The sequence below is a fragment of the Ogataea parapolymorpha genome, chromosome VI, assembly GCF_000187245.1.
Source record: "Ogataea parapolymorpha DL-1 chromosome VI, whole genome shotgun sequence".
NCBI lineage: Eukaryota > Fungi > Ascomycota > Pichiomycetes > Pichiales > Pichiaceae > Ogataea > Ogataea parapolymorpha.
In genome coordinates, this window is record NC_027861.1 from 487838 (window position 1) to 501531 (window position 13694).

At 43.4% G+C, this 13694-nt stretch overlaps 9 protein-coding genes across 9 annotated transcripts; 4 read left to right on the forward strand and 5 right to left on the reverse strand.

The window, feature by feature from the left end:
* Positions 1 to 361: 361 nt before the first annotated feature.
* On the reverse strand, positions 362 to 1285 carry HPODL_01384 (uncharacterized protein; the record flags this gene model as incomplete). Its single annotated transcript, XM_014077891.1, has 1 exon — positions 362 to 1285. One exon carries the CDS (start codon positions 1283 to 1285, stop codon positions 362 to 364), a length of 924 nt encoding a protein of 307 aa, XP_013933366.1.
* Positions 1286 to 1427: 142 nt separating this feature from the next.
* HPODL_01385 (ABC-type multidrug transport system) lies at positions 1428 to 2027 on the forward strand (the record flags this gene model as incomplete). The annotated part of the gene is made up of 1 exon (XM_014077892.1): positions 1428 to 2027. The coding sequence occupies one exon, from the start codon at positions 1428 to 1430 to the stop codon at positions 2025 to 2027; it is 600 nt and encodes a 199-aa protein (XP_013933367.1).
* Positions 2028 to 2036: 9 nt separating this feature from the next.
* HPODL_01386 (Peroxisomal membrane protein PEX22) lies at positions 2037 to 2519 on the reverse strand (the record flags this gene model as incomplete). The annotated part of the gene is made up of 1 exon (XM_014077893.1): positions 2037 to 2519. The coding sequence occupies one exon, from the start codon at positions 2517 to 2519 to the stop codon at positions 2037 to 2039; it is 483 nt and encodes a 160-aa protein (XP_013933368.1).
* Positions 2520 to 4010: 1491 nt separating this feature from the next.
* Positions 4011 to 6125, forward strand: HPODL_01387 (Ferric reductase and cupric reductase; the record flags this gene model as incomplete). The annotated part of the gene is made up of 1 exon (XM_014077894.1): positions 4011 to 6125. The coding sequence occupies one exon, from the start codon at positions 4011 to 4013 to the stop codon at positions 6123 to 6125; it is 2115 nt and encodes a 704-aa protein (XP_013933369.1).
* Positions 6126 to 6218: 93 nt separating this feature from the next.
* HPODL_01388 (4-hydroxyphenylpyruvate dioxygenase) lies at positions 6219 to 7517 on the reverse strand (the record flags this gene model as incomplete). Its single annotated transcript, XM_014077895.1, has 1 exon — positions 6219 to 7517. The coding sequence occupies one exon, from the start codon at positions 7515 to 7517 to the stop codon at positions 6219 to 6221; it is 1299 nt and encodes a 432-aa protein (XP_013933370.1).
* A 649-nt stretch (positions 7518 to 8166) lies between these two features.
* Positions 8167 to 9432, forward strand: HPODL_01389 (uncharacterized protein; the record flags this gene model as incomplete). The annotated part of the gene is made up of 1 exon (XM_014077896.1): positions 8167 to 9432. One exon carries the CDS (start codon positions 8167 to 8169, stop codon positions 9430 to 9432), a length of 1266 nt encoding a protein of 421 aa, XP_013933371.1.
* Positions 9433 to 9510: 78 nt separating this feature from the next.
* Positions 9511 to 10695, forward strand: HPODL_01390 (uncharacterized protein; the record flags this gene model as incomplete). Its single annotated transcript, XM_014077897.1, has 1 exon — positions 9511 to 10695. One exon carries the CDS (start codon positions 9511 to 9513, stop codon positions 10693 to 10695), a length of 1185 nt encoding a protein of 394 aa, XP_013933372.1.
* A 4-nt stretch (positions 10696 to 10699) lies between these two features.
* On the reverse strand, positions 10700 to 11257 carry HPODL_01391 (Protein RER1; the record flags this gene model as incomplete). The annotated part of the gene is made up of 1 exon (XM_014077898.1): positions 10700 to 11257. One exon carries the CDS (start codon positions 11255 to 11257, stop codon positions 10700 to 10702), a length of 558 nt encoding a protein of 185 aa, XP_013933373.1.
* Positions 11258 to 11861: 604 nt separating this feature from the next.
* On the reverse strand, positions 11862 to 13640 carry HPODL_01392 (uncharacterized protein; the record flags this gene model as incomplete). Its single annotated transcript, XM_014077899.1, has 1 exon — positions 11862 to 13640. The coding sequence occupies one exon, from the start codon at positions 13638 to 13640 to the stop codon at positions 11862 to 11864; it is 1779 nt and encodes a 592-aa protein (XP_013933374.1).
* Between the last annotated feature and the right edge of the window lie 54 nt (positions 13641 to 13694).

Below are 13694 nucleotides of genomic sequence, written 5' to 3' on the forward strand. Positions count from 1 at the left end.
ACCATCATCATTTCGGTTTTTCAATGATTACTTTGATTTATGAGGCTTGTCGTAAAGCGATCGGTACGGGATTTTTCGATATTGTCTCGAACTGATCGAGGATGAATTAGTATATGACTTTTTGTTCAAAGCCTCCATTTTATATCTCACAATCTTTATGATGCTAAACTTGCAATTGAATGCCTAGCTCTCAGTAATCATAGCCTGCTGCCCTGAACCGAGCACTACGTTTTATGGAAATAAGAAACTAGACTATTAAGTTCGCTTATCAGTAAATTTTTTTGTAAATCAGATGGAACAAACTCCCAAAATGTCATGAGCAGTTTTCCTCCCCCATTCTCAGTATTCCATTGCTCAGAGCTTAAAAGAAACCTCCTCCTCCTTCTTGACGACGCCCTCCCATACCACCAAATCCACCTCCTTGGCCATAGCTATTGTCATCGTACCTTCCACCGCCACCATATCCACCTTGATCATAGCCGGCATTATCGTATCTGCCCCCTCCATATCCACCTTGGCCTCCCATTCCACCAAATCCATGACCTCCTTGCTGTCCTCCACCAAAGCCAGAGCTGCCGTGTTGTCCTCCACCAAACCCAGAGCCGCCATGTTGTCCTCCCAGCAATCCAGAAACGAGAGAACCTAATCCTCCTCCCATACCTCCACCTGTGGAGCTAGCCATGCCACTACCGCCTCCCAGAAGAGAACCGAGATTGAATCCACCTTGGTTCTGTTGGTGTTGAGGAGTGGCACCGGCCCCAGCCAAGGCAGAGATGAGTGATCCGAACCCACTCGATCCTCCTCCCATCCCTCCTCCTCCAAATCCTCCACCCGTGCTGCCACTACCACCGGCACCCAGAAGGGATGAAAGCATACCCAATTGGGATGAGGTGGAATTGCCTCCATTCAGCACCTGAGATATCAGCATTGAGCTCAAGCCTCTTTCATTCGAGCCATAATTCGGATTTTGTTCAACCTCACGTTGCAAAGATCCGGAAATATTGTTCAAAATATTGTTTAGCTTCTGTTGCACCTCCGGCGAGTTAATCACTCCATCCTGTTCATCTAGCTCTGCAGCCAATCTATACTGGTCGACGGCAGCCTTTTGATCGCCCTCCGACAAAAGAATATCACCCAAAGCTATTCTTACTTTACAAAACAAGTTAGGGTCCACCCTCTGCGATTGGCAAATTTCAACTGCTCTTTGTATGATCTGTTTTGCATTAGCCCCAGTAGATGACTGGGCTTGTTGTAGCAAATTCTGGACTTCTCCTTCAGCAGACATAATGAAAAGGTTTGTAAATATAAAGCAGATGACCTGAGTGTCCTTTGCTCTTTTTTTTTGAAATTTCACCTGGAGTTGCAGCAGCGGCTGAGACAGTCGAAAAAATATACGCGCGTTTCTCAGTGATTTACTTTATTAATTGATGAAAGACGTTTCAAATTTAGATGATGACCTGAAATCCTCAAGGATCAAGAAGTATAACAACCCATCGCTTCAAAATGAGGTCAAGGAATGGCTTCTACAAGTTATGAGCTCTAGTATCAACGAAAATGAACTCAGGTCCACAGACCTCGTCGATTTCCTCAAATCAGGGGAGGTTTTGTCACAGTTGATAAATTGTGTTTGGGGAGCAAATACCCTTCCAGTGAGGAAAAGCAAAATGGCTTTTGTACAGATGGAGTCAATTGAGCAATTTTTAAACTTTATCAAGTCCAAGGGGGTGCCTCAGGATGAGTTGTTTCAAACAGTTGATCTATATGAACGCCAAGATCCGTATCAGGTAGTGATGGCCATACAGTCTCTATCACGGTTGATTCATAAGGAGTTTGGGGACCGATATCCCTTAATTGGGCCCACCATCGCTGCCAAGCATGAGCGCCCAAAGGTCCCTCCAAAACCAAAAAAGTTCTCGGCTAATAGTGGCGCTGCTTGGAGTACTATGGAGTACGGTTATATGAACGGTAGTAATCAAAAGACGGAAAACATTGTTTTTGGCGCGAGAAGAGACATTGTTAAACGTTGAACCCTAGAGCTATATATAATCATTTATATGATCCACCTCATGAACGTTAATCAGAAACTTGTCCAAATGAAATGCCTCGACCTCATTTGCAGACATTTCCAAGTTGTTCATTGTTATAAGGTTTATTTTAGAGCTAAGTTGTTTTAGAACATGGAAAATACTCTCCTCTGACCGAACTTGGATGACTTTGTGTGAGTTTCCTTGCACATTGAACCTTGATAAAAACTCTGATTTATCAACCGAAGGATGAAGAATGACAGTAAGGTTTGGATATTCATTCAGATAAGCAGCACTAAAAGAATCAAGATCCTTTTGCGTGAGAACCAGTGACACAGATTGACCATTGCTCTTGCTAGCTTCGGATGTCTTTGCAGGTTCTTCGAAAAGCCCAGAATTAATCGTTTTCAACGCCCAAGCACCTCCAATTACCAATCCAACAACTGCTGTCGCTGCAATAGCATGGGGCCAAAGTTTCCTTGAGTTTCTTGACATCCCATCAATCAGATGCTTGACTTGAACAGAAAAAAGCCGTATGCAAGTAGGTTTTTATTTGTTTGAAACCGATAAATTATACTCAGGCTAAATCAGAGGAGCGATTATGTAATAGAAAGTAAAGCAGCTAGTTTTTCACTGCCTGAAAACTTTATGCAATTGATCGAAAAATGAGTTATCATGAGAGGTCAAGCGCGTAAGCAATATTCGATGCTATTGAGTGGTTGGATCCAGAGTCTTTATCGGAACAGTTTCCTCAGTCTAATTGTTGCTTGAGTATCAGCATAGGCTAGAGTCGAAAACTCAGTTGCACTGCCGGGCTCTTATCGTTTGATTTTCATGTTGCCTGTCTACAAATTAATTAATCATGCCATGCGAACTGACAATTAAAAAAAGTTAGATGGTGGAGAAAATTTACAGTCTGCAGTCGTAGGGCCCTTTAAACCCCTTTTGGACCCTTTTGCTAGAAAGCTTGCTTGGTGTGCTGGTGGATCTCCTATCAAAGAAAGCTGAAAACAAGGGATCCTAAAGGAGCCTTGTATGGAGTATCGTTGCGCTAATCAATGGAGTACGTCAATGTCTACCCAGATGGCTTCCCGTCATAATAGAGACTTAAGCGCACCACATTGAAGGAGAATTGCAAGTTCCTCGCAGACCGCGTGACTTTGAGCAATGGCTCAAGGTTAGCTGATATGAGCATGACTGGGAAAGTACCAACGCACCCGTCCTCTTTCTGGGAGTCGTTTGGTCGTGACTGAATCGCAAAATCTTACTGCGCAAGTACATAAAAATACATATAAACACCAAAACTGAAAATAGTAAATTTGGTATTCGCAGGAGGTATTGTAACGACAATAAACTATTTGGATTTATCGGCCACCGTACGCAAACGGGTTGAGAAAAGGGCCTGAAGTGGGCGGTACTGAGGGGGCTTACTAATTAAATGCTATCCTAATGTATTTAGGGTTAACGAACGTGCCTAGATGGTGGCTTTTCCACTTGTCTTGGCAACCTGTAGTACCTTGCTAAGCACTTTTTTTCTACCATCCGAATCGGACAATTATTTTTTTTTGTAATGCACGAAAGCGGCATGCTGCATATTATTGTTGTGGTGGTGAAAACGCAGATTATCTTAACGATCAGTAGCCGTTTTACGTGTACAATATTTAAACGAATTGTCGATCTTTCTTGATCCTCAGCCAACAGAGGTTCGAATTTATACCTCAGAGCTGCGTACCAGGGTAAATAAACTGGTGTTCGAGCCAGCTTTGTCCGTCCCAACAATTCTCGATAAAAACGTAGCTGCAGGTGACGTGCGTTGGGTTGAATTTGTCGCAGTTTTTACCATGCCTGACTTTGAAAAAGTTGAGAATAGCGAATGGGAGGACTTTGTTTGGTGAATTTTTCAATGCATCGTCCTAGCCGTTTCTATTTAGAGTTCTTATATATAGGGTCAGACCACCGTAATTTATCGCAAACCAGTACTCCGTCATGAAACTGAACAAATGGCTCACTTTAGCTAGTCTAGTTGGCCTGGCAGCATCCAAAGATACTTATTCTTACGAAGACTATGTTGTGATTGCTTGTAAGTCAGCAGTTGAGGCCACTGCTACTTTTTGCGAAGGTAAGAGCAAGGGGTACGCTTGTGCTTGCTCCAATCCTGCAGAGTTGGGTTCGTGGATCTCCTGTGTCTACAATAATACTGGAAAGTATAACAATGCTGCGGACAATGCTTTGGTGAATTCTTGCCACCGCTATAAATTTACCGTTGATAAAATTCATGCAGCCTATGAAAATGCTACCAAGTATATGGTCAACCTTAGCAACGTCAAGGGTTTCAAGAAAAAAACCATCATCAACTACCCCATCACCGGTGGTAACTTGACCAAGAATTACGAGGGCTACTATTGGGGTAACGTTCATAGATGGAACAATGTGGCAGTGTCCCACTATCTGGGTATTGCATCACTGTCTGCTTGGGCATTGCTGATAGTTGTGTGTGCTTTCATTAACTGGTCACTTATCCTGCTACCATCTTTGAGAAGAAAGCTGGTAGGCCCAGCCAGTAATTTCTGGAGAAAACACATTGCCCTGCCGGCAGTTTTTGGAGGCAGACATATGGAGAACTTTGGGTTGCTAGGACTATTCCCTGACAGATTCGAGTCGATTGTTCTTACCATATTCTTCATCTACTCCTTCTTGGCAAATGCTATTCTCGGGTTCACCTACTATAAAGGCGATATGGTTTTCAAAACAAAGTCTACCGGATACGCAAGATACATCGGCGATAGGTCTGCTATTCTGCTTTCTTACTTGGTCCCTCTGCTCTTTGGATTCCCCGGAAGAAATAACATCATGCAGTGGGTCACCAGGTGGCCGTATTCCAGATTTGTCACTTTCCACAAAGGGCTTGGTAGAATATTCTGCTTGGAAGTGCTTGTGCATTCTATTGCCATGACTATCCAGTCTTTTGCTCTTGGAAAATGGCACACCAGAATCCATGCAGCTTACTTTCAACAGGGTATTGCAGCAACCGTGTGCTGTTGGGTGGCTATGGGTTTTGCTGCCTACGGAGTGAGAAGATATTGGTATGAGCTATTCCTCGTCAGCCACATCGTTTTGATAGCCATGTTCTTGTGGACTGCCTGGTTGCATGCTGCTTCCCAGAATTACGGCAAGTACTACTACGCTTGTGCTGCGATCTGGTGTTTTGATAGAGCTGTCAGAATTGCCAGAATTGTACTATTTGGCGTTAGAACTGCTAGATGCGAAATCCTCGAGAAAGAAGGAACCATCAAACTTTCAATTCCTTATCCAAAGAGTTACTGGAAGCCTTCTCCAGCAGCCCACGGATTTGTCTACTTTTTGACTCCAAGAACATTCTGGCAATCTCATCCTTTCACCTTAATCGATTCTATCACAGACAAAAACCACATTCATTTCTACTGCAAGATTAAAGGCGGCGTTACCAAGCTCATGGGTCATAGAGTTAAAAACCACGACCAGAAGGTTTTTAATGTCAAAGTCCTTGTTGAAGGCCCCTACGGTTTAAGAAGCCCATACCATCAGTACGACAAGGCTGTTCTGATTGCCGGTGGTAATGGTATCCCAGGCCCATTCTCCTACGCACTGGACCTTGTGTCTAGAGAAGTCAAGACAGAGGTAAAACTCTACTGGGCAGTGAGAGAATACAACTCCTTAAACTGGTTCAAGGAAGAACTCATGCAATTCAAGGGCACCAATTGCAGACCTATCATTTATGTCTCCAACCCCAATTCTAACATAGCTGAAGTCGATGCTGACATCATTTCCAGTTCTGGTAGCTCCGTGGAGTTTTCTGAAGAAAAGAACTCGGAAAGAGAAAAGACTTCCGAGCAAACCCTTACCCTGGAAACTTTGCAACAAGCCTTTGAGTATGTTGAATTTAGACGGGGAAGGATCGACATTGACCAGCTCGTACAAGAAGAAGTCTCCAATAGTACTGGATCCGTTGCTTTCGGTATCTGTGCCCACCCTAATATGACCGATAATGTCAGAGCTGCTGTCATCAAGAACTTAGACAACAAAAAGAGGATTGACTACTTCGAAGAGATGCAAACCTGGTAAGCATTATACAGATATTCCTCGAACGAGCTTTATATATTTTGTCAAATGTAGCAGAATTGTTTGCTACTACATTTTGAATACACTTTACTCCACTTAAACGTCGTAAGGATCGACCTCCTCATTTTGATCCACCAAGTTGCCCCTTCTTTTTTGGTCTTCCTCCAGCACTTCGAAAAGTCCCTTGAAGTTGCCAGCACCGAATCCATTGTGGTTATGTCTTTGGATAACTTCGAAGAAAAACGTGGGCCTATCAAACACTGACCGCGTAAAAAGCTGCAATAAGTATCCTTCCTCGTCAAAGTCAACCAGAATGCCAAGCTGCTTGATTTTTTCCATGCTTTCCTTAAACTCTGGGTGTTTGCTTTCCTTCAATCTTTTCTCCAGGTTTTGATAATACCGATCAGGAACATGAATGAATTCAACACCTCGTGCTCTAAGGGCCTCAACGGTGCTTAAAATATCATCGACCTTCAATGCAACGTGCTGAATCCCTGGACCGCCATAGAATTCCAAGAACTCCTCGATTTGCGACTTTTTCAAGCCTTTAGCTGGCTCGTTCACAGGCATTTTAATTTTCTCGGAAGGTGACGCCATGACTGTGGATTTGAGGGCAGAAAAGGCCGTATAAACCTGTTTGTCATCCACAGACCAGAATTTGTGGAAACCAAAGATCTTTTTGTACATTTCGCAGGACTTGACCATCTTATTCCAACCTAGATTCTGAACGCAGTGATCAATTACGTCAAACTTCACCTCTGTTGCAGAATTGTTCTCCAAATTGTCGAGCTGGTAGCCACCAGGGAGAAAACCGGAATATGAACTCCGATCAACGAGCGTATGAGTTGTGTCTCCAATTACTCCAACCCGGGAAATAGTGATCGAACCATGCTCGTCCTTGTAAGTGGTGGGCTCTAGCACTGAGGTGGCACCACCCTCCAAGGCTCTTTTGTGGACTTGTTCCACATTACTGACCTGGAACGCAACATCCTTGACTGCATCTCCATGTGTAGTAGTGTGGTGATGGATTTCTTGGATGAGCTTCATGTCTTCTTCGGATAGGCCTCTCGAGTTTGGTGGTCTGAGACAGCTCACAAATTGAACAATGACACCTCCATTGCGGACAACACGGGCGTTGGTAATGCGAGACCCAGTTTCGAGGCCTTTGTGACAGTAAGGGGTGAAGCCATACACGCGGACAAAATATTCTGCCATGATGTCGGCAGAGTTCACATAGCACGTGATATGGTCGTAGCCTCCGAAAACACCATCTTCAACGGCATTCTCCTGGACCGTTTCAATTTCAGTGTCAGTAGCGATCTCCACTTCACGAGAGAGAGAGTCTTCGTTGACTTTTTCTGTGTTGGCAGAAAAGGTTGTAGTCTCGATAGTCATCTTTCAAATCGAGCAATGGAATTTCAAGTACTTCCAGGGAGGGTTTTTATAAGACCTGGAACTCTCAAAACGATGTTCTACTTCACTGAAGTCGCATCATTTCGAGGCATTTCGATGATGGGCCGTTTCCTATTTGCAGAACACAAAATTTCGGTTTAATTTTTTGACATATTTAATTCTGTTGCTACCATTTTGACAAGCATTTCACATGCACATAATTTTCGGATCTCTAAGAAATATGCCGTTCACATATACTTAGAGCAAGGGATGCAGATGACCAAGACTATTATCTGTTTCTGCATCATTTACACACTATTCGGATAAGATACTCTAGCTTAATGAAAAAGAGAGCTGATGAATGTGCCAACATGAAGCTCGCAGGGAATACTCAAAAATATATGCGTTCTGCTTTTTGGTCCTGTTTCCAGGAACAAAATTGGGTTCTTGATTGATACCGCATCAAAAACTGTACCCCACAATCGGAGAACCCTATCATTACAGCGAATGTGACACCGAATTGGTAATTTGTGGAGTAGTTCTCGAACAGCTCCTCATTCCTTTAACTATTTCTCTGTAATTCCCGATTTTGTTTCCATTCAAAATACAGTATATATACCAACCATCCTGTGCCTGAACACGCAATTGAGATATGTCTTCTTTACCCTCTCTAATCAACTCCTTGACAAATAATGCTGCAAAGGGCACGGGGATTGTGAAGCTTGTTGGTATCGCTAAAAACGCTCTTCACCTGCAATCCAATCAGCAGATCCCAGATGCACTAATATTGTATCTCAAAGATCAACAACAGTCTCAGTTTGGATCCTATCCAGACCACAAAGACGTTGCTCCAAGTAGCGTCTTTACAGCAGTGTTTTTCCTGCTAATGCTTGGGCACTTATTTGTCTTCATCAAGAACAAGACAAGAGGCCACTGGTTCCCGCTATCACTTGGTTTTGCTGCTTATTGCCTGATAAGACTTTTAGGCTTTGCTCTAAGAATTGCCTGGGCAAAAGACATCCTCAGATTGCACACAGGCATAGCTTCCGAGGTTCTGCTTGTACTTCCAACGGTGTTTCTAGCCTCTCTCAACCTTGTGCTAGCACAACGGCTTTTCACTTGGCGTCATCCTGTTGGCGGCAACCAGAGATTCTTCCAGATTGCCATGATGACAATCTATTCAATTGTGGTGGCAGTCGTGATCATGACAATTGTTGCAGGTGTGGTGCCCTATTTATACTTCCTGAGCCAAAGCCACTATGACATGTGCCGCAACGTTGTGAAGGTAACGTCCGTCCTTATCTGTTTCTACTCACTGTTGGCCATATTGCTTGTTCTAAGCGCCTTCTTGATTCCTCCTTCTTCCAGAGACAGAAAAGCAACCGTATTCCAGCCATTTTGGATCACGTCATTTGCTCCGACATATTATGCTCCCCGGGGCGCTGCTGAGGAAGGACAATACCTGTTTGTACAGAGGCACGGTGAACTTTCCAAATACTCGGAAAGGACCATTTTGAAAGGAGGAGATCTCTATTCGATGGCGGATGAACCATCGCAGCTCAACCAGTTTGAAGCTCAGAGGGAAGCCAAATATTCTATCAAGCACAACAACTCAATTCTGCTGGTTGCGCTCACATCTGCGTGTGTCTTTATTGGCGCTATTTTTAGATGCGTGCTTTTATTTTTTGATACAACGTACGCTACACAAGGGTGGCTGGCTAAACCAGTGGTTATGTATATGCTCTGGGGATTTTTGGAAGCTGTTGTCAATCTGCTCTACTTATTCGGAAGGGTAGATTTGAGATTTTACAGACCTGACAAAATCCCAGATAAGCTTATCACTGCCACTGACTCAACAGTCGTGCCAAATTCCAGCGAAGACAAGCCAGGCGCACAAGCAAGTCCCAGTTTGGTTTAATGACTCGTTCCTTTCTGTAATTGTATGTAAAAATATTTGTTTGCTTGAAAACAGTATTTGGCTGTGTACTGAAACCTGATGTCTCTGTCCCTGTTCCTTTTTACCTATAATTGCGGCAAGAAAACGCCAATTGTGCCCGAGTTTGGTGAAGACATAGCCAACTTGATCGAACAGAATGACGGGCGCGTGCCCGATCTGCTGGTGTTTGGTTTCCAAGAAATTTCGTCCATCAGCGAGGGGACAAATCAATACACCATCAATATCAAGCTCTTGGAGTTGAGCAACTTATTGTTGGATAGCTTAGTGGCCAAAACACAGATCAACTTCGAGGTCATTGAGATCAACCATGTAGGCAACGTGGGAATAATTCTGGTTTCTCCATACAAGTCCAAATGTCGAAAAGTGAGACGGTCAGCAAATGTTCCCTTAGGATACTTCATGACAAATATCAAGGGGGCCACGGGCTTGAGAGTTACATACGAAGCTGATCACGGCAAAACGACAGAACTGACTTTTGTGGTGGCTCACTTGGCTGCCAACGAAGGTGTCAAATATCTGATGAGAAGAAACGTTGACCTTGATAGCATATTACACGGACTCAGTTTCCAGGACGGCTTCGGCATGCATAAACCAAATTCACATTGCTTTATCATGGGAGATCTAAATTATAGGAAAACAGGTGCATACCATTTTGCGGGAAACCCAGATGAAGAACGCTCTGGCATGGAACTAGACGAGCTCAATATCATGCGGTCTTCTGGCAGAATATTGTGGGGATTTAAGGAGCCAGAAATCAAGTTTCTTCCAACATATAAGTTCAAAACGGGCACATCGACCTACAACTATAAGAGGACCCCTTCTTGGTGCGATAGAATATTATATCTGGATTACAAAGACCTCGAGGAAGATTTGATGGGGTTAAATGAATCAAAGGAACGTGTCATCAAATACGACGCGGTTCCATCAATAAAACTGTCCGACCACATTCCAGTCTACTTGAGAATTGATGTACCTTTAGAAGCCCCTATGTCTTTGATCAACTCCAAGGGGTACCTCATGGACAAGTTTACTCATCTTTCTAATAACGAGATTGATTTGAAACCACGGAAGCGATGGAATTATTATCGGGCCGTGGCGAACTATAATGACAACATACTGGGTTTCGTTTTTTATCTTGTCCTCACGACAAAAGGACGCATTATCCTTGCTTTGTGGTGCTTTATTGTTTACCTGATTTTCCACGGGCACACATTATTCACGTGAGAGCTCACTTACGCCCGTAGCGTGCTTTTCCAATGTCAAACGGAAGATATCTGTACTTGATCATGTGTTGGATTTGTCTCCTCATGGTCAAAGTGAACAAGATCACAAAGTATATCAAGAGGATAGGCCAAAAGACAGGAATATCGAACACTCTGAACAGTGAGCAGACCAAAGCTATAACTGTACCCCTGGTGGCATTCAACCAAAATCTGAACTCAGGAAGTCTTCTGATAAACGGCCTAAACTCTTCATCCTTGTCACTCATTTTCGCTGTGCCCTCTTCAATGGACTCGTTTTCGTATTCTTGCTCCAGCGACGGATCAAACTTAGGTGTCAAAAATTGCAGCAGCATGCTTAGTAGGTAGATAGCCCATGTATAGCAAACAATGTACCACCCTTCGCATAGCACGATTCTTAAGGCAAACAAAAACATCAAAACATACGTTGCAGCCCATCTATACACTGTGTGTGGGGTAGCGATATCCAGATACCGCTGGTATGTGTTGCGTAGCCTGGCCCATTGAACAGCTGCTTGATCTCTATATTGATCCACGCGTTCCATGACAATATAGGTAAATGCTTTGTAAAACGTATTCTCAAAAATGGGTTCGAGGAAAAAAAATCAATCCGATTACATAACGAGTTTGTAAGCCAAACCAAGCCTGGAAACATATAACACCAATGGTTTGCCAAGCCCACTCAGTGATATAGTTCTACAATGTTACAGTTGAATCATTGCATAATGCAAACCTAACCGAAAGTTTGATTCAGATTCATTTGGAACTTGTAAGTGGCCGTCTCCTGATATTAGTACTTTGGTAGCAAGTGACTTTCCGGCAAAATATAGCTACCATCCCAAGCAAGTGCAATAAGCTTCAGAATTATATTGTGTGCTCTTAATTTATCACTCCAGAGTGCTTTATGCTCCAAAAAGTATAGGCAGCGTATTGCTATGAGTGATGTACACCATAACTTTACATTTGAGACGTTTTAAGTAAAACATTAGAAGTACTATACCAATGTTAAGTATTACAGGTTCGGAAAACCCAGCCAAGCGCCACAGAAAAAAGCGCATTATGTGCTCCACCATTCAGTTAACTGTCTGGCCCATATTAGTTTGCTTCAAATCCATTCATTAAGCTTATTTACTTGAACGTCAACTGTGTTCAGCCACGTTTGTTCTGAAGAAGCAAATCGTAATTAATGCATCTGAGTTCCTTTTCAATTCTTGCTCTTCCACTACCGTCATCATAAAAGCCAGTAGAGTTGGCATTGCTGAAACCAAGTGGGGAGGGTCCCCAGGTAGGGACGAAACAAAGCTCGTCAAAGTTACAGCTCTGGGAGCATCTGTAGTAGTATGCCCAATGCAAACTCTCAAGGAGATCAGATAGCTCAGTTTTGGCTTTTGTAATCTGATCATCTATGTCCTTAGGAAGCGTGGCTCCAGTCAATGGGGATAGCAGCGTCTTGCTCAAGGAGAAGCAGTTGTATAGTGTGTCCACTATTTTCGATTGAACAATGGTAATAGAGTTCCAGAGGAAAAAATCGGCCGTCGATTTCAAAGGCTGGTAGGGATGGCTGTAGTCCCAAATGGCCATTGCGCGATGTTTTGGAAGCAACTCGTGATCAGGTTCGCTCAGGTATCGTCTGATAAAATTGTAGGTATAAGCGGTCAGGTTGGTTCCCAGTGTTTGATAGTCCTCATGTTGACCATAGAGAGCAAAAGAAGAGTTTAAGTTGACAAGCATTGGCGCAAACTTGTCAACAATATAGTCGGTCACTACCTGCCAGTTTGTAGAGCTGTATGGATCATTTGGCGTTGACAGCATTTCTTCCACTGAGTTGACCAAGTCAGTCTTTAGTTCCGACGAAATATTGTGGATCCGTCGAAGATATGGATCTGGATGAATGAATGTTTTATTTAGAGGAGTCACAAACTTCGAGAAGTCAAGTAAAATCCGTTTGTCACCATCATAAGCCCTTGCACCAGCGAGATAATGCTCAAATCCTGACATTGCGTCAATAACGTCAATGACCGCACTTCTTTCGGCATTCAGATCTTCTCTTTTGTCAAGATCCGCAAATTTCTCCGGAGGAAAGTCGATAAATTCCGTTGCATTTGCCAACGACACGTTGGAGATTGGAATCATTTTCTCTTCAAAATCGCAAATAACCATTTCAAAGCCAACCTCCAAACGCACGTATCCGTCGAGACCTCCATGCTTTTTTCCCCATGAGCAGATCTTATCCGCAGCAATCCGCTCATCAAAATCATCGTAGTCTGCAACCTGAGATAGAACAAATTGTGTATCCATTTCTCCTGTTAATGATTTGGCAGCCGACGCACCACCAAAGACAATGACTTTGTCTAGAGGTTTGGTAACTTGGAATGTGAACAAGGATGAAGGGCCATCAAAGTTAGGCGGATGATCACCATGAGATGGCCTTTTACCTCCCGGTGGCTTGAAATTTGGAGGGCCACCAGGGCCTCCAGGACCTTGACCTTTTCTTGGCCTATTTCTACTCAGATGCGCAAAGTTATAGCTGAACTCGTAGTCCATAGCAACCCATTCAACGGTCTTCGGAGGCTGGCCACGGTGATTGGAATGGTATAACAATGTCCCCTCTGGGATGTAGGCTGGGATAAAACTGACACTGATGGGATTGATATCCGCATTTTTCTGCTTCAGAACATCATACACCTCGTTAAAAACAGCAGAAGCATTCGCAAAGTCCATAGGCTGAAGGTATTGCTCAAAGTTTGTGACATTCAACTCTATAAATGGCGCTATCGGAGTTTTGATGTTCCATAATGAATAAGACAAGCGCAAAAAGACGGCGATGTTGAGTAGCAAAAATGCCCATAAACCATAATGGCGAACTTTCGACAAATCCACCTGGTTTTTGGATGTCTCCAGGGCAATGTAGTTGCCTCCAAGAACCATTGAAACACAAATTTGGATAGCGGAATGACAGATGCCGGATTTTTATACCCAGGG